Raw genomic sequence first — 15,756 nt, 5'->3', positions numbered from 1 at the left:
TATTTCAGTGGGTGGGGGGGATCTCAATCCCCCACGATCTAACAAAACTAGTTTAAACTACAAAATTATGTTGAGATGATAGAGAGCAAGCTACTTTTAAAAATTTTCAGATTAATTCTGTTCTCTAATGTACTTGCAACTTATTTTGGTTTCACATTAATTGTGTGTACGAGTCGTCATTAATTGTGTGTACGAGTCGTCTGTCAAATTAATATCATAACATTGATTAATTTTTTTGATTAATCAGAAATATACACAGAATGTTAAGTGATTGTTTATGCTACTGATTGTGTGCAATTAAAAACTTATTTTCTGAATGTTTGCTATACGTATAAGTATTAAACGCAATATTAAAGAACACAATCGTATCGTTTTTTGATACAGTTAGTGTCGATTTTGTATTGACACAAATAATGTTTTTTATAATAATGTATTTTATAAACAAATATGAATAAACAGAGAATATTTAGAAATATATTATTATCTTTTATCAATAAAGAATAGATAATTTCGTGTAAAACTTAAATAATTTTCTGTGACTCGTACAAAGATTTCAGTTTATATATTTATAAACAAATGGATATAGACTGAAAAGACATATTTAAACACAAAAATAGGTAATGTAAGCATTTCTTGATTTTCAGCATCTAATAATCTTTCTGAATTTATATAAGTTTATAAATATTTGCTTTTGCAACTTATAAATATTTGCAGTTTATAAATATTTACTTGCACTATCTGTTATTATTTTTAATAGTCTTAAAACATAACAATCCGAAATTAGAATTATATCTTTTTTAATACTAAAATATATGTTTATATATTTATATGAAATATTTATAGATAAGTATCAAATAATCTGAAGTGTGACGATATTTCATTATGGAGAATATTATGCGGTCTATGCAAGAGTGTAATGCTATTCGTTATGCATCTTATAGAACTGCTGCAAAAATGCAAATATTACATAAGGAATTATACAGTGAGTTTTCTTTATCTTCTTTATTTTTTATCAAACTTTCACTAGTCTTCTCAAATAATTTTATTTTTTTCTTAGTGATGCATGTACAATTGGAATTAATAGCTGGAGTATTTGAACGTCATAGGCTCTCTATCACTGAAAATTGTGTTAATTTAGATCCGAGTGAAATTGAAGATGTTTTGTCAGATATTTATTTCGCAGCAAAAAAAGAAAGTAATTTCAATTTTGATGTTAATTTGGTGACTAAACTTGCTTCAAGTTATATTTTGAACATTTTTGACAAGTAAGTTTTTATCTCTTCTTATTAATAATATCAATATATTTTATGATTTTGTTGCCAATTGAAAGTATCTTTCTTCAAATTTGTATATACATACTATTGATAATAATTATAAAGAATGAAGAAAATTCTAATCTGAAAATATGTTTAACATTGCAGACGAAGTACTGGAAATATTTTAGTATTCTCAGTAAAGGTTGCACTAGTATTATTGAGCAGTGGTAAATTACAAGAGAAATATGGATATTTATATCAACAATTAGCCGATCATAATGCATGTCTATCTCGGGCTAGCTTGCACACCTTATTAACAAATATCTGCAAAATAACAGAAATGCTAGGAGAAAGTATAGCATATGGATATGAGCAGATTCAATCACATATAGATGCCTGTTTTGTTAAGGTAAGAATTAATTTTATCTTCCATCTATTTAAAAAATAAGCTCTATTATCTGATCAATACATTTTACAGTCTCAAGGTGGTCTTGGAGTTACTGAAGCAGAATTTGCTACGTGGATCATGCAGGAACCTCCGTTACTACTCTGGATTACAACATTCAATCGAATAAAATCTGCAGAACACAGTAAGTAACAAACTTAAATTATCACATGTCTAGACACAAAAATGAATAATTCTTATTTGCAGTTGTGCATAACATCAGATGTTCCTCATGTAAAGTAACACCAGTACAGGGACCACGGTATACATGTTTGAAATGTACGGGATATCATCAATGCCAAGAATGTTTTTTCTTGGGAAAAACATCAAATAAGCACAAACTGAAGCATCCAATTCGCGAATATTGTGTAAAGGTATAACATTTAAATTTCTGTTCTTTAATGAATGAAATACATCACTCAATGGCAATTCTTTCATAGACTTCACATCGTGAAATTACAAAATTGATTATTGAAGTGGTCAGAAATAAGTTAAGGTTATGCCCCACCAGAACAGTCACGATAGAAGACTCGATTACAGAACCTGCCAGGTTTGTTGCACATACAAACTGTACTTTTACAGTTTTATAAACTATTATGCAATATACTTTATAATAGAAAAATACTTTTCATGTAGCAACGAAATTAGACGAATGGATTACGGCTCATTAAGAAGCACAGTGAAACGAAAAATTCTGTCTGACCCACAAAAGGAATTACAAAGTATCATAACGCACTTGGAAGAGGAAAATCGACAATTGCAAATTGAGCTGTTAGATATACAAGGTACCAAAGCAGAGAGGCTACAACGTCATAGAGCAACCATCGAATCTCAATTGCAGAGACTGAAAATGCTTAAGGTATAATGCTTAATATTAAATTAAAAATTATTTAGATATAATTTTTATTGAGTCTAATTTTTACAGAAATGTTTATTCACCGATTCGACTCAGGCGCCACAGATTATTAATCGCATGCAAAGCACACCAATGCTACGACCTTTATCATCCAGATTAACGGCTTTACCTCTAGAATTTGAATTAAGCCCAATTATCAGGCAAGATAGCATAGGCGAGCAAGAAACCAAGTTGCAACATAGAAAAAATACAAAATTAATATTAGATAGTTTCAATACATCATCACCTATAGAGCGTACAACAGACGAAGATAACGCCAATGCTCTTCCTTGCATCAAAGAGACTTTTACGGATACTGGATTCGCTAACATACCAGAAAATAGTCGAATAGAATTAAGTACTTGGATTGGAGGTGAGTACCAAGTATGTTTATTATTACGTTACATTACGTATGATTAGAAAGGATCAGTAAATTTAAATGAATACGCGTTAAATTATCAGGAACGAGAAGAAGGGAATTGAATCCAACTGACAGTGGTTTCTCTCAATGGTTGGCCGCTGGTAACTCGAATTGCAAAGAGAGTAATTATGCGGTCAATACGGCAATTAATAGTACAGATAATGATACATCACTGATAGCTTCTCAATCTCCTACTGGCATTCACAGAGATAATACTCCATCTTCCCTGCAGCGTCCGGACAAACATTCACAGCACAGTAGTTTGCAAAATATTCAAGGAGATCTTAATGATATATTAGACAGACTGCAAAATATGGTTGCCAATGACTGTTTACTCGATGGTAAGTTATGCAACGTGACACGCAGGTGCGTATGTAAGCTGATTCATATACTTTTTATAGATTCATATGATGGTAATGACAATTGTAAACTGAAACGTGCCACCACAGAAATGGAAGATTTATTGACTGGTCTCATCGAAGGTATGGAATCTCGTAAAAGTAAACTTACCACTATCGTTTGAAAAAATGTTTGTAATAAATTCAAATATCGTGCATTTACAAATTTTTTATATTGCTCTGATTTTTTATACAATTTCATTATATAATAATCTTTTAAGTACTTATTTTTAATCTTTTGATCAATCTGCTGTATAAAATGTCAATACCATTTTTTAACATTATCATCTAAAGAAATTAATGCATTATTGAAATCATTTTAAGTAATAATGAGTATGAATATTGCATTCGATATTAGGCATTGATAATCAAGCAAATATATTTAATACTAATTGCGAAACATGATTATGACCATTATATATTTTTACATATATATATTTATTGTATTATCTGTGCAATCATAAAACAATCTATCGCGAACATTTTTATTTGATATATGAAAAATGGATGTTTTATAGACATTTTTGTGTATATAATATGCATCGCGGCTATAAAATTAATTACGATTATTTTTTTAGTCGTAACTAATTTACTCCTGATAATTAGAAAATAATAACGGACCTCGTTATAATGCAGGAAAACAATGACTCCGTCCAATCTTGAATGTAACGAATAATTTTATTATCGCTATTCGCATACACATGCGCTCGTACAAGACATTATAAAATAAGTGCCTTATAATCTAAGTTGTAAGAGTCATTATGTCAATTTTTTTATTATGACCCGACTAGATAATTGATATTGTGACATATTATATGATCTATATAATAAAAAGTAGAAAAATTTGTACATGCATAATGCCAGCGTATGTATAGTACAAGTCTTTGAAATTTAATACTGAACAAATATTGGACATTACTACATGTCCTTTTCTAGATGCAACGTATCAGTTAGATAAGTGATTTTGAAAAACCTCGAAAAGTGGGTTTTCTCTGATGGCCGATTTACCGTCCATGCTATCACGCGGATGTCGCGTTCACGCCATCGTTCTATCACGCGTCTAAAACAAAAAAACATCGTGTTTGTGTGTGTATGTGTGTGTGTGTGTGTATATATATATATATATATATGATATATATATATATATATATATTCGTTCTTGCAAATGAAATTTATAAAAATTTAGCAACAATTACATACGGATTCACTATGTCCTTGTGCAACAGCACGGCCGAAACGCCAACGATGTAGTAGACAAAACGCGGTAATAGCCATTCATATAAAACTTCCAAAATACAAGCTGCCATATGTTTAAACGGATTGTGAAATCGTACTGGACCAGGTGCTTCTAGACCAGCATACGAAGTTCTCGAAAAAAAGTACGGCCTCCAAGCAAGGCTCGAAACAATATGCGGTTCTTTTTTTCTAATCTAAACATAAAATTAAAAATATAATATATATATATATATATATATATATATATATATATATATATATATATATTCATGAAACAGATGTATAAACTGATCAATATTTGCCGATATTTACCATGTATACTATGATTGGATTGAAACTCGATATGACGGCTCTCTGAAATAATTTTGGATATTTCTCGTATGTATCTAGAACAACTTGCACGACATCCATCCTTGTCTCCTTTATATCTATAATTATTCTTTGTTCATTGTTTAGACATTCCTGCAGCACATCATGCAACAGCGCGATCCTCTCACCTTCGAAAAATTTGCTCCTTTGGCAAAACAATCATTTTTCTTAATTAAAATACTCCGATATGTTATAAAACAATTTTATACACATAAAAAATTATAATTAAGTTAAAAAAAAGACAAATATATGATCATACTTAAGTGGATGATTATAAGTTATATCAAATTCCTTCAATTCTTCCCATGTCATTTCACTGATTGTTCCCATCTGACCTGTGAGTCTTTCAATTGTTGGATCATGGAATAGTATTGGAATGTTATCTTTTGTTAGTCGTAAATCGAGTTCTACTGCAGTACAGCCCTTTTTTCTGGTCTGTAAAAAATACAGATAATGCATTAATAGATGTACCTAAAGTTAACATGTATATTCATCGCAAGATAAATATACTTAGAATTATATACAATGGGAATAGATAAGAATTCAATAGCCAATAAATGAGCAAACATGATGAATATATTAAATCATATTGATAAAAATTAAACACAATCTTTTATAATTCTTGTATGTATCCTAACTAAGAAAAAACTTCACAAATTAAAATATCATTCTATTAAAGTAAAATAAAAATACATATAATTTGATATTATCTTGTTTGCTCGTTTATTAGTCTTTGTTAAATCTTTAGTTGTATTTAAATGAACTATTTCTTATACTTAGTATAATGGAAATATTTGCTAATCAAAACAGAATGATGCATCAATGTTATCGATGGATCAGTACTTTGTTAAAGAGTTCCTAAGCTTTATCAGTATTATCAAGCAACAATAATGTTAAACAGGCAAACAACAATCGAGAGAGACACACAAAACTCTAGGAGAAACAAAACTCTGGAAATAAATCTTAAGTACTATAAGTTATGCTTCCAAGTGTATGTAACTTTACGTTTCGGAAAGCCAACAAACTGTTCTCAGGATAATCGAGTCCTCCACCACGATGGGCCACCACTCGCATGCAATATTGCTCTCCGTTACCGTTGTTTTCGGACACGGAGTTATCTTTGCCCAGGAGGAACGGGTTCACGCCGAGCACTTCTTGCACAGTGTCGACAGGTGGTGGGGACACACGGGCCAATTTCAGCGCTACCATGACAATCAATGTACCCCAAACGATCCAGGGAACACAAAACTCATACAAGACGGTGACCAGGACGCTCAGCACGGTCTCGAGGAATATCCATAGCAAAGCGCTGTTCACGATCAGCTCGACAATTTGATACATCTTGGCGTTAGCTTTCCACTGCACAGGATTGCGTGCCTAGGACTCCCCTTTGCCATACACGAGACGAGGAGGATTAGATGATGTTTGTCTCGCGTCTTACTGTGTGTTACCTCAGATAAGATTATTGCCTCATGAGATTACAACTGCGATCGAATGATGAAAAATGCACAAGGTCGAGCGCGATAACTCGCGCAACGAGGATCCTGACGTAGCATGTCATTATTTCTTGTAAATCTGAATCGCGCGGATTTCAAGTGCTCGCGGGGACTTCGTAGAGAACCTGGACGTCCTCCAAGATTATATATATATATGTGTGCGTGTGTGTGCGTGCGTGTGTGTGTGTGTGTGTGTGTGTGTGTGTGTGTGTGTATGCAATGCGAAGGGGGCGTTGACTTTCTTTTTTTCTCCTCGCGATACACCGACAAGATCGTCTCCCTTTATTTCGTTCTCCGTCTCTCGGGTACGCTCAATCGTTCTATCAAATAGTTTGACACGCGATTTATTCGAGAAACAACCGTGAATGCATGTACGGCCGTAATCAAATATCTAAACAAAAACAAGACTATCGCGACGCCAATTACGCGATCTTCAGGCGCGTTCCTATGCAAGATGCATAAAAAAAAATTTAATCGCGCATGCGCCGTTTATTATTTATCGAGCGTTAGTAAATCAGATCGCTCGAGTACAAATGGTGATAAGATAATAATCTTTTTTATTTTTCATGTCGGTTAAAAAGAAAACCCGGAAATTTACATATTGGAGCGAGTGAGAGAGGGAAAGAGAGAAAAAGGGTGATGAGGGAAAGAGAGAGGGAGAAGTTGACGAAAAATGCGTAAATATGCCGATGTGCTAATCTCCCAAATTAAATGCTGAATGGTGCTAAGATTGCATTTCGATATTCGTTTCAATACTAAATATGTATAGTATGTGTCACATATATTATAGGTTTTCAATACCGGCACTAAACAGCGAAACAATAGTTTGAATATGTATGAAATCATGACAGAGCCAAAAAGACCGTAACTCGATATATTTATGCTTCGTGTCCTCATCAATAATTAAATGCGCGACGACTCTGTGCGTAGCGCATGATTAAGAATTTTTTTACATATGTGTATGTATGTTTCATATTAAAAAAGTGATTACGTCTGTTTTCAGAGTTGAAATTAATACTAAATAAAACTATTGACTTGAATTGACACGAATCATTCAAGAGCGAAGTGGAGTTCTGTTCGGAGTGTTAAGAATATTTCGTCTTTTCATAATTTTTGTCTGTATATACACTATTTGTGTCAGTCCCTTGCTAGACTAAAGCCAAAGAAAAAGAAAGAGGAAGGAAGGAGTAAAATAATATTTGAGCAATATAAATATGGCAGGAACGAAATCCAAGAAAGCAGGTGCTCTCGCAAAGCTCTATTTATTATCATATAATCTCGGACAAACTCTGGGGTACGTTAAAGCTTTCCTATGATATTGAAAGAATAAGGAAAATGAACAACTTGGGATTTGCTAAATTTTTTTCATAAATGTTTTTTTCTATATTTTTTACTTTTTTACTTTGTTTTCTTTATTAAAGAAAACTATAAATTTTATTATTTTTTATTTGTTTCTCTGGATATAGAAATATAAAAATATATATAAAAAGGAATATATAACATGTATGTTAAAATATAGATATATTTCAAAATAAATTCTTTATTTTAGATGGAGTTACATATTGTATCAGATTATACAATATTATATCAGTCCTTCCACTGGCAGCAGCTTGTGGGATAAGATTAAGCTGCCCATAATCATTTTTCAGAATGCAGCTCTGTTAGAGGTATTTAATAATATCTAAGAGTTAGGCCTAAATATATAACTAGACATAATTTAAAATCTCAAGTCAAACTTTCTTTTTAGATAATACATGCAGCAACTGGTATGGTATCGTCTAATGTTATAATCACAACGTTACAAGTTTTAAGTCGTGTTGGAGTTGTTGTCGCGGTTATCCTGGCTACTCCTTACACATACGCTGCTTCATCGCCAGGTCTTCCACTAGCTCTTATCGCGTGGTCTATTACAGAAATTATTAGATACTTTTATTATTTTGTAAATCTCATCAATATTGTCCCATATGTATTAGTCTGGCTGAGGTGATTAATCTTTTGTCTTAATTAAAATTATTTTTACTTTATGTTCAAGTTATATTAAAGTAGAAACGTTCTTTTAGATATACCACATTTATTATATTATATCCATTGGGCATTACTGGTGAACTGTTGTGTTTCTATTCTGCCATAAAATACGCTACTGCTAATCCTGACTCTTGGAGCTACACTCTACCGAACAAATGGAACTTCACGTTTAGTTATTTGTATTTTCTGGTAACAGTCGTATTAACTTACATTCCATGTAAGTATTGAGAATGAATATGTAAATACAAAAAATATGTAAAACGAGAATTATTTATTAATATTTGTCTGTTTGTAGCATTTCCACAACTTTACTTGCACATGTTTGCGCAAAGACGCAAAATACTTAATCCTGATGCTGCTACGAAGAAAACACGTTAACTTATAAATTTGTATAATGATGATAAATATTTTGATATATACATTTTTAATCTCTACGAGGGATTTGTAGAGAAAATTTATTTACAGAAAAGGATAAAAGGGATTTATTATATAATTTTTTATTTATATTATATAATTTTTATTTATATTATATAATTTTTATTATATGAAATATATATTGAAAAATGGATATGCTCAATGGTAAAATATTAAATATATATTTTGTATTGTACACTTTTATTCTCTGCCTTGGTAATTGCCAAGCTAAGTATCTTTATGTTTGCGATATTGATCGTCATTTTTATAGCTAAGATAAGATTTATATTCCCGTCGGGTTTTTTTAAATTTTTAGATTTGAATTTATCTAATTTGCTAATGTCCCTTTCGATAAAAAGTGCGCGCGCGCGCGTTGATGGTTATCGACTCAACATCGATAAGTCAAGTCACTATAATTCAGCAAATAATGCTGCACCCTCTGTATTACCGATGTAACTTGGGATACGTTCCGTTTCACGCATAAGTCTCGGTCCACAATAGATATTTAATCTTTAAGTCGTAAGAAATTGACCTATCATAAGCGATTATTCTTTTCATATTCGATTATGATTGGTCAATTTTTTACTTCTTGAAACTTAAATCACCTATTGTAGACCAACACTAAGTGTCGGTCCACAATAGGTGATTTAAGCTTTAAGAAGTAAGAAATTGACCAATTATAATCGAATATGAAAAGAATACTCGACTATGATTAGTCAATTTCTTACGGCTTAAAGATTAAATACTTATTGTGGACCGACACTAATGCGCATAAATCGCATAGCAACTGTTCCATTTCATCTAATGCGCGCATTGGCTGCGTTCAGCAGAGAAAGCAGATCAGTAAGCGCTTAGTGATTTTTCAATATAATCCTTGCCTTTAGATCTTCGTTAAATGTAAGAATGTAGAAACCAATCATAATAAAGAATCACTGAACGCTCACTGATCTGCTTTCTCTGCTGAACGCAGCCATCGATAATGTATCGATATCCCTAGATGTATCGATATCCCTAGATTCCTCCCACCACTAGCGCATGAAAAACGCATTAGCTACTATAAGTAAAACTTGTGACAAGCTATGCGCGCCTGCGCATATAAGTTTTTTTTAAACCAGGTGTAGCCATAAACCAATTAACGATAACTAGCTGCTTCTTAAAAAAATTCAACGTATAAAACTATATATATATATATATATATATGTTTTAATTATTTACAATTATTATTTTTCTAGATTATGATCATATTAATGAAAAATTTTGTTCTATTTTTTAATTTTAATTCAATAATTATTACTCACCGAAAATGTTCTTTGAATGCTGTTCTCGAATAGCCGGGAATAACTCTTTCGACATAATCGGATAATTTTTCTGATACGATTATTTCTCCTCGCGTAGTATTAACCATTAAAATGAGATATAATATCTCTAATTCTTTATTTAAAATAAATTTTTCATTTTCACCATCACTATTATTAATAAATTTTATTCCCGTCAAATTGCATCAAATCGCATTTAAACCGTTCCGTTTCTAAGCGCACATACTGCGCATTAGTGAAACGGAACGCTATCTATGCCGTAGCGCAGTCTCTGCTATCTATGCGCTCGATGTGTGAAACGGAACGGACCCTTTAAATTAGTTAAAAAAATTATAGGTTACGTTTCATGCGCCGAATATATTGGAGATTTAACAATATTATTTAATTTGAGTTTGTTATTTTTAATCGATGTGAGTCACGATATCAAATCTCGACATTTTATTTTTTATATTGATTGATAAAAGCTTAATATCTATACCAAGAAAGAAGAATTTTTTTATAAAATAGGATATAATATAGGAATAGGAAATAGGAAACCTCAACGTTGTCCGGATATTATTAATGTATTTGTTTTAGATAAAACACAATGAAACTCACGCGTGTGTTGTATAAACAACATATAGGTAGACAGATTGCTAAATTATGGTATGTCAAACGAGAACGCAAGATACCTATTACTAAGGCAGAAGGATATCTGTCAACATTAGGGATTCAGGTGAAGGATGCTTCAGAAGTGGCCTGCCCAAAGCAGATACATCCAAAGTATTTTTTTTCTATAATTATATTTTTCATAGATTACATGCTTATATTATGCTATATTTGATACTGATCATAAATTACATCTTATATCAGGTTAAACTTAGAATTTCTAAAACCTAGAGAACTATCATTTGATGAAACACATCCTGATTGGAAAGCTCAAACTTGCTTAATATTTAAGGATCACAATGTTTTGCAAGAAGGCTTTTCCCAAGCACAGATATTAACGAACACTGTATGCCTGCCGAACAGTCAGAATTATATCCAAGATTCGTTTCCAGATTTGCCAGAACACATAGATGACATAGTAAAAAGGTATATTGAATTTAATTCTTTTTTAATTCTTTGTTTATTTATTGCACACTTCTTGGCATTTTCAGAATAATTTATACTTCAAATATATTTGATGCTCATCAAGAAAAATTACCAAAGAAAAAAAATCCTGAAAAACTTTCATGGGTATATCCCAGAGATTATGGCATAACTAATTGCAGAAAAATGTTAGTAAACTAAAAATTAAGTATTTTTTGGCATATGAAATACATATACATTTATATATATATATTTATTTCTATAGGCGGAACTTATCTAAAAAATTTGTACAACTTTGTGAGTCCTTATCAGGTCCAGATATCGCGCAAAAACGTTGTGTATTTTATGATGGGATTACAAAATTAAACTTGGGTAACTAAATTAGATATTTAAAATATTGAATTATGTATTTATACTTTATTCAGATATTATATAATATAAAAATGATTTTCAGATAAAGAGTCAGATTTCATCCAATTCATCCTAAGATCAGATGTAATGATCATGTCGGCAAATCTTTTAAAACCGATAGAAAGTTCCAATAGTTCCATGGAAATAGATTTGCCAAATATGTATCCATTACATTACACTATTGGCTTGGACGAGACAAACTTTTATAAAACTGAAGAGATGTATCGTAAGTTTAAGCTTATTATTTTCAACACATATTGTATACTTCTAATATTATGAATATTTTATATTAATAATAGCTGTCAGCACAACTTCGCCTTGGATAAATGTCCATACCATCTTTGTGCATTATGATCCTGAGGAAGTGAAAAATCTGACAGAATTACCTGTGACGCAGAATCAAATTATCGGTCGCACATTGTTAAAAACATACACCGCGGCAGTGTCCTGTGCACGACAAAAGTTTGGTTTATCTGTGAAGAAACTGCCAGAACCCGTGACCGTACAGTGCATTCAGTCAGATGGGAAGAATTATCACTTTTTCATATTTCAACTCAATTCGTTAGACACTAATGATACTAACACGAAGAATTTCTGGTGCGCTTTGCCGCCGTTGACGCTTTATAAAAAAGCTGAATATGATAATGGTAAGCCAGTAGTTGAGGGATATAATCGAGAGATATTTAGGAGAATACTTGCATTTTATAGGAATGGAAGTTAAATAAAAAATCTATTAAATTAATATGGAATTGTTAATTTTCCAATTTTTTTTATGATTAATATTTTCCATGTATATCAACATACCATTAATATACGCCTCGTAACACTATTATACAATGCTTAGAAGATTTTCGAAAAGCGTACTTGCTTGCACATTTGGATCGATTTCTTTTGGTTTTACTCGGAGGCGATGATCTTGCGGTGGTTTTATTAAATTTTTCATGGAAGGATATGGTTTTGAATAAAAATATATGTGACATAATGCCTGTATGAACAATACAAGAAAAGTATTAATCAAGAGGATAATATAATTTGTATGTATAAATAATTGAAAAGGGATTTAATGGGCCGATAAACGGACAACAAATTATGTAAATTATACATAAATGTATATTTGTTAAAAATTAAAAATCAATAAATCCCATTAAATCTCTTCTGAAATAGTAATCAATTGAATATCCAAGAATAACAGGAATCTTTATTTTTGATTATATCACTTCAAATATCATAATATAATTGTATATATATCATACCTGTTCAGCTGTGAGACGTTTTGACGAATTATAAATCAAGATCTGCCTGATAAGATCAACAGCTTCGGGCTGAGCGTCTTCAATGATTCTCTCCCACGTTGTGCCTTTGTGATAAGGAAAGGTGATTTTGTTATAATCCGGTAACGAAGTTAATTCGGGCCAAGATTCGGATGTAGGTGAACCCAAATATTTCAAGACTATAGCCAATTGTTCGATGTCAGTTTCACCCTGTAATTGCAGCATTGTTATATAATTTAATTTATTTTAGTTAGGAAGAATATTTACTGGAAATAATGGCGATGCGTTCAGCATTTCACCGAATATGCAACCAATCGACCACATATCAATTGCGGATGTGTAATATCGTGCCCCATAAAGTAGTTCCGGTGCTCGATACCATCTTGTGGCAACCTGATGCGAATATGGCTTTATGCCATCCCGCCACATCAATCTGCTTAAGCCAAAATCAGCAATTTTCAAAATACCTTTCTCGCTGATCAACAAGTTCGCAGGTTTTAAATCCTGAAATGTGATTTCAACATTCTTAAGGAGTTCTAGAAGAGATATCATGTATATCCAGATTCTTTCTGAGATAAGAGGAACAATATTTTGGATACCCTGTGTATTATATTTTTGCCATGCACGTACGCTATACCCTCCAACAACATTTTCATATACGTTTTAATTTGCGCCAGTGTCAAGGATATCTCGGTGTCTCTCAATACTTCCCATAAACCTGTTGGCATGTATTCGAATACCATCACAAAGTCTAAACCACTTGGAAAAGCATCCAACAATTCAACGACCTACGTACATGTATAATATAATACAATGACCATGAAAGTAAATTAATAAAAGAAAAAATTAGTGAATACTTTAATACTAATTCTTTCTGATTGAAGGTATTAGATAGAAGAAAGCTATACATAGGGATGTTTTAATTGCTGCAAACTTTTCACTTCACGTATAATGGAGATGGGAAGGCCACCTTCGGTTTTTTTAATTAGAATTTTTTTTAACGCTACTTCTTGATCTTTGGACGTATCAAATGCTTTTAGGACCAAGCCTTGCGCTCCTTCACCGATCTGACCATTGATGATATATTTCTCCATGTCCAGTTTTATCCTAAAAATTTATAATTATCAATCTAAATAACATTTATTGTTGCTTATTATATTAATTATATATAAATAACACATCGATCAATGAATATACAATTTATTGTATAACATAATTAAAAATATTCATAATAAAAATATTCTTAGTGAAAATATGCAGACAATAAATTAATTATTAAAATATTCATTTAATTGTATATTAAATAAAAATTTCTCTTGCGTAAATTAAATGAGTGATTAGTATGATTGAATTATATTTCTCTCATGACTTACTTTCTAAGATTTTTTATCAAATAAAATCTAAGAAGATCGTTCAACTTAACATATCTTTATACAAATATGAAAAAAAAATTATCGATATACGATATGATTATTCAGCAGCGAATATGTTTTGCAGTTTCCATGGTTACCAATATGGTACACTACATTATCATATAATCGCTTCACGACGCATGCGTACTTGTCTGTCAAAATTGTCATATATATATATATATATATATATATATATATATATATATATTTTATCATATTTTGTGATATGCGTGAGAATACTTTGTGATCGAATGCATGTGAGAAAGTAATTAATTCGTTAGAAAAATTGACGGCCATGTATTCAGATTGTTTAATGCGTTTTCTGTGAGAAATACGTGGCACGTAGAAACGTATATTGCGCGTAATCGAGTAAAACGAAAAACAATAAGAATGAAGCAACAAATAATTGATTCTAAAGCTAATCCTAGCGTGACCGGGGAAGCCGACGACTGTCTCTTTGAATATTTGCACGCTGAGCTGGTCAATTACGTCTTGAGCAGATCGTCCAATGCAGTGAGTAATCGGCATAAAAATATAAATGAGACTTTTGTACGCGCAAGAAATTGCGTTATTGCGCAAAAAGAGTTTTCTAAAAGTGTTTCGTTTGTTTCCTTCAATAGGAAGGCGAGGAGGAACTCTCGCGTCTAGAATGGATGGGATTCAGCGTCGGATACAGAATCATTGAACGGCTGACAAGAGAATGGAGCAGATTCAAGGATGAATTAGATATGATTAAGTTTATCTGTACGGATTTCTGGTCCAGCCTGTATCACAAACAGATTGATAATCTCAGGACTAATCATCACGGAGTATATGTATTGCAAGACAATGCCTTTAGGTTATTGGATAAAGTCGGTACGAGTAATAGCAAGCAGTACCTCAAGGAGAGTCCACGTCTGTTGGCTTTCACTTGTGGCCTCCTGCGAGGTAGCTTAGCGAATCTTGGAATTATCAGTACGGTTACAGCAGAAACTGTTACACTACCAAGTTGCAAATTTCATGTCCAAGTCCAAAAGATTTAATAGCTGTTTTGACCAATTTGAGAAATAAGAAAGTGTAAAAGTATGTATAAAAAAAGTATATATAACAGTAAAGCAACTCTTATACTGTATGAGACTCAAGAGAATATAATAGATATTCATCATATATCATATATATATATATATATATATATATATTTATTATATTTAATTAAAGAAAATAAACCATTAATATTCCCAGATATTTCTGATCTTATGTAATAACTGTTATATACTTCATACGAAGCAATTCCTGGGATATTTTAAAATGAGAAGCATTTTCTGGGATATTTTAAAATGA

At 31.7% G+C, this 15,756-nt stretch overlaps 6 protein-coding genes across 12 annotated transcripts; 4 read left to right on the top strand and 2 right to left on the bottom strand.

The window, feature by feature from the left end:
- Nucleotides 1–57: 57 nt before the first annotated feature.
- Nucleotides 58–4,264, top strand: LOC105434277 (uncharacterized). Of its 3 annotated transcripts, none has more exons than XM_089084188.1 (11): nucleotides 58–617; nucleotides 844–982; nucleotides 1,139–1,265; nucleotides 1,422–1,665; nucleotides 1,735–1,846; nucleotides 1,909–2,075; nucleotides 2,142–2,251; nucleotides 2,338–2,560; nucleotides 2,627–2,969; nucleotides 3,059–3,358; nucleotides 3,419–4,264. In XM_089084188.1, exons 2-11 carry the CDS (start codon nucleotides 883–885, stop codon nucleotides 3,538–3,540), a joined length of 1,848 nt encoding a protein of 615 aa, XP_088940314.1. In that variant the 5' UTR covers nucleotides 58–617; nucleotides 844–882; the 3' UTR covers nucleotides 3,541–4,264. The 3 variants fall into 3 exon arrangements, with proteins under 3 accessions (XP_088940314.1, XP_088940308.1, XP_011648245.2); XM_089084182.1 differs by having other exon boundaries at nucleotides 58–622; nucleotides 1,058–1,265; XM_011649943.3 differs by having other exon boundaries at nucleotides 59–617; nucleotides 1,058–1,265.
- LOC105425290 (glycerophosphodiester phosphodiesterase 1) lies at nucleotides 4,075–6,963 on the bottom strand. Its single transcript, XM_089084262.1, has 6 exons — nucleotides 6,472–6,963; nucleotides 6,026–6,408; nucleotides 5,280–5,455; nucleotides 4,964–5,165; nucleotides 4,616–4,845; nucleotides 4,075–4,475 (listed from the first exon to the last, which is right to left on the bottom strand). The coding sequence occupies exons 2-6, from the start codon at nucleotides 6,359–6,361 to the stop codon at nucleotides 4,334–4,336; spliced, it is 1,086 nt and encodes a 361-aa protein (XP_088940388.1). The 5' UTR covers nucleotides 6,362–6,408; nucleotides 6,472–6,963; the 3' UTR covers nucleotides 4,075–4,333.
- A 103-nt stretch (nucleotides 6,964–7,066) lies between these two features.
- Hacd1 (3-hydroxyacyl-CoA dehydratase 1) lies at nucleotides 7,067–9,151 on the top strand. Of its 3 annotated transcripts, XM_089084306.1 has the most exons (7): nucleotides 7,067–7,237; nucleotides 7,307–7,438; nucleotides 7,520–7,810; nucleotides 8,066–8,183; nucleotides 8,264–8,499; nucleotides 8,577–8,758; nucleotides 8,837–9,151. In XM_089084306.1, exons 3-7 carry the CDS (start codon nucleotides 7,731–7,733, stop codon nucleotides 8,917–8,919), a joined length of 699 nt encoding a protein of 232 aa, XP_088940432.1. In that variant the 5' UTR covers nucleotides 7,067–7,237; nucleotides 7,307–7,438; nucleotides 7,520–7,730; the 3' UTR covers nucleotides 8,920–9,151. The 3 variants fall into 3 exon arrangements, with proteins under 3 accessions (XP_088940432.1, XP_011634294.2, XP_011634291.2); XM_011635992.2 differs by lacking the exon at nucleotides 7,307–7,438 and having other exon boundaries at nucleotides 7,067–7,284; XM_011635989.2 differs by having other exon boundaries at nucleotides 7,067–7,438.
- A 1,362-nt stretch (nucleotides 9,152–10,513) lies between these two features.
- mRpL37 (mitochondrial ribosomal protein L37) lies at nucleotides 10,514–14,277 on the top strand. Of its 3 annotated transcripts, XR_016141172.1 has the most exons (9): nucleotides 10,515–10,681; nucleotides 10,848–11,033; nucleotides 11,124–11,345; nucleotides 11,411–11,530; nucleotides 11,608–11,714; nucleotides 11,797–11,979; nucleotides 12,053–12,400; nucleotides 13,015–13,178; nucleotides 13,275–14,277. XR_016141172.1 is itself a non-coding variant. In XM_089084256.1 (8 exons), exons 2-8 carry the CDS (start codon nucleotides 10,858–10,860, stop codon nucleotides 13,038–13,040), a joined length of 1,182 nt encoding a protein of 393 aa, XP_088940382.1. In that variant the 5' UTR covers nucleotides 10,515–10,681; nucleotides 10,848–10,857; the 3' UTR covers nucleotides 13,041–14,277. The 3 variants fall into 3 exon arrangements, 2 of the variants coding, with proteins under 2 accessions (XP_088940375.1, XP_088940382.1); XM_089084256.1 differs by having other exon boundaries at nucleotides 13,015–14,277; XM_089084249.1 differs by lacking the exons at nucleotides 13,015–13,178; nucleotides 13,275–14,277 and having other exon boundaries at nucleotides 10,514–10,681; nucleotides 12,053–12,495.
- Nucleotides 11,740–14,118, bottom strand: LOC105425287 (cyclin-dependent kinase 20). Its single transcript, XM_011635986.3, has 5 exons — nucleotides 13,933–14,118; nucleotides 13,624–13,812; nucleotides 13,292–13,528; nucleotides 13,007–13,234; nucleotides 11,740–12,738 (listed from the first exon to the last, which is right to left on the bottom strand). Exons 1-5 carry the CDS (start codon nucleotides 14,116–14,118, stop codon nucleotides 12,583–12,585), a joined length of 996 nt encoding a protein of 331 aa, XP_011634288.1. The 3' UTR covers nucleotides 11,740–12,582.
- Nucleotides 14,278–14,661: 384 nt separating the features above from the next.
- On the top strand, nucleotides 14,662–15,589 carry Trs33 (trafficking protein particle complex subunit Trs33). The gene is made up of 2 exons (XM_011635983.2): nucleotides 14,662–14,949; nucleotides 15,057–15,589. Exons 1-2 carry the CDS (start codon nucleotides 14,827–14,829, stop codon nucleotides 15,456–15,458), a joined length of 525 nt encoding a protein of 174 aa, XP_011634285.2. The 5' UTR covers nucleotides 14,662–14,826; the 3' UTR covers nucleotides 15,459–15,589.
- Nucleotides 15,590–15,756: the final 167 nt, after the last annotated feature.

The sequence above is a fragment of the Pogonomyrmex barbatus genome, unplaced genomic scaffold, assembly GCF_055798465.1.
Source record: "Pogonomyrmex barbatus isolate J1 unplaced genomic scaffold, ASM5579846v1 scaffold1, whole genome shotgun sequence".
Classification (NCBI taxonomy): Eukaryota; Metazoa; Arthropoda; class Insecta; order Hymenoptera; family Formicidae; genus Pogonomyrmex; species Pogonomyrmex barbatus.
This window is presented reverse-complemented; position numbering and strand designations above follow the sequence as displayed.

What these genes read in the sequence shown, in the direction of transcription:
- LOC105425290 (XM_089084262.1), bottom strand. Translation starts at nt 6,361, where the DNA reads ATGTATCAAATTGTCGAGCTGATCGTGAACAGCGCTTTGCTATGGATA. An exon ending in GTTTGTTGGCTTTCCGAAAC is followed by an intron (nt 5,456 to 6,025) that starts GTAAAGTTACAT and finishes TATTTTTTACAG; the next exon opens with ACCAGAAAAAAGGGCTGTAC. An exon ending in ATCCAATCATAGTATACATG is followed by an intron (nt 4,846 to 4,963) that starts GTAAATATCGGC and finishes TTTTATGTTTAG; the next exon opens with ATTAGAAAAAAAGAACCGCA.
- mRpL37 (XM_089084249.1), top strand. Translation starts at nt 10,858, where the DNA reads ATGAAACTCACGCGTGTGTTGTATAAACAACATATAGGTAGACAGATT. An exon ending in CCAAAGCAGATACATCCAAA is followed by an intron (nt 11,034 to 11,123) that starts GTATTTTTTTTC and finishes ATCTTATATCAG; the next exon opens with GTTAAACTTAGAATTTCTAA. An exon ending in ATAACTAATTGCAGAAAAAT is followed by an intron (nt 11,531 to 11,607) that starts GTTAGTAAACTA and finishes TTATTTCTATAG; the next exon opens with GCGGAACTTATCTAAAAAAT.
- LOC105434277 (XM_089084182.1), top strand. Translation starts at nt 883, where the DNA reads ATGGAGAATATTATGCGGTCTATGCAAGAGTGTAATGCTATTCGTTAT. An exon ending in TAGATGCCTGTTTTGTTAAG is followed by an intron (nt 1,666 to 1,734) that starts GTAAGAATTAAT and finishes TACATTTTACAG; the next exon opens with TCTCAAGGTGGTCTTGGAGT. An exon ending in TTCGCGAATATTGTGTAAAG is followed by an intron (nt 2,076 to 2,141) that starts GTATAACATTTA and finishes ATTCTTTCATAG; the next exon opens with ACTTCACATCGTGAAATTAC.
- Trs33 (XM_011635983.2), top strand. Translation starts at nt 14,827, where the DNA reads ATGAAGCAACAAATAATTGATTCTAAAGCTAATCCTAGCGTGACCGGG. An exon ending in TGAGCAGATCGTCCAATGCA is followed by an intron (nt 14,950 to 15,056) that starts GTGAGTAATCGG and finishes TTCCTTCAATAG; the next exon opens with GAAGGCGAGGAGGAACTCTC.
- Hacd1 (XM_089084306.1), top strand. Translation starts at nt 7,731, where the DNA reads ATGGCAGGAACGAAATCCAAGAAAGCAGGTGCTCTCGCAAAGCTCTAT. An exon ending in AGAATGCAGCTCTGTTAGAG is followed by an intron (nt 8,184 to 8,263) that starts GTATTTAATAAT and finishes CTTTCTTTTTAG; the next exon opens with ATAATACATGCAGCAACTGG. An exon ending in CGTATTAACTTACATTCCAT is followed by an intron (nt 8,759 to 8,836) that starts GTAAGTATTGAG and finishes GTCTGTTTGTAG; the next exon opens with CATTTCCACAACTTTACTTG.
- LOC105425287 (XM_011635986.3), bottom strand. Translation starts at nt 14,118, where the DNA reads ATGGAGAAATATATCATCAATGGTCAGATCGGTGAAGGAGCGCAAGGC. An exon ending in GCAAAAATATAATACACAGG is followed by an intron (nt 13,529 to 13,623) that starts GTATCCAAAATA and finishes ATCACATTTCAG; the next exon opens with GATTTAAAACCTGCGAACTT. An exon ending in AACGTCTCACAGCTGAACAG is followed by an intron (nt 12,739 to 13,006) that starts GTATGATATATA and finishes TTGTTCATACAG; the next exon opens with GCATTATGTCACATATATTT.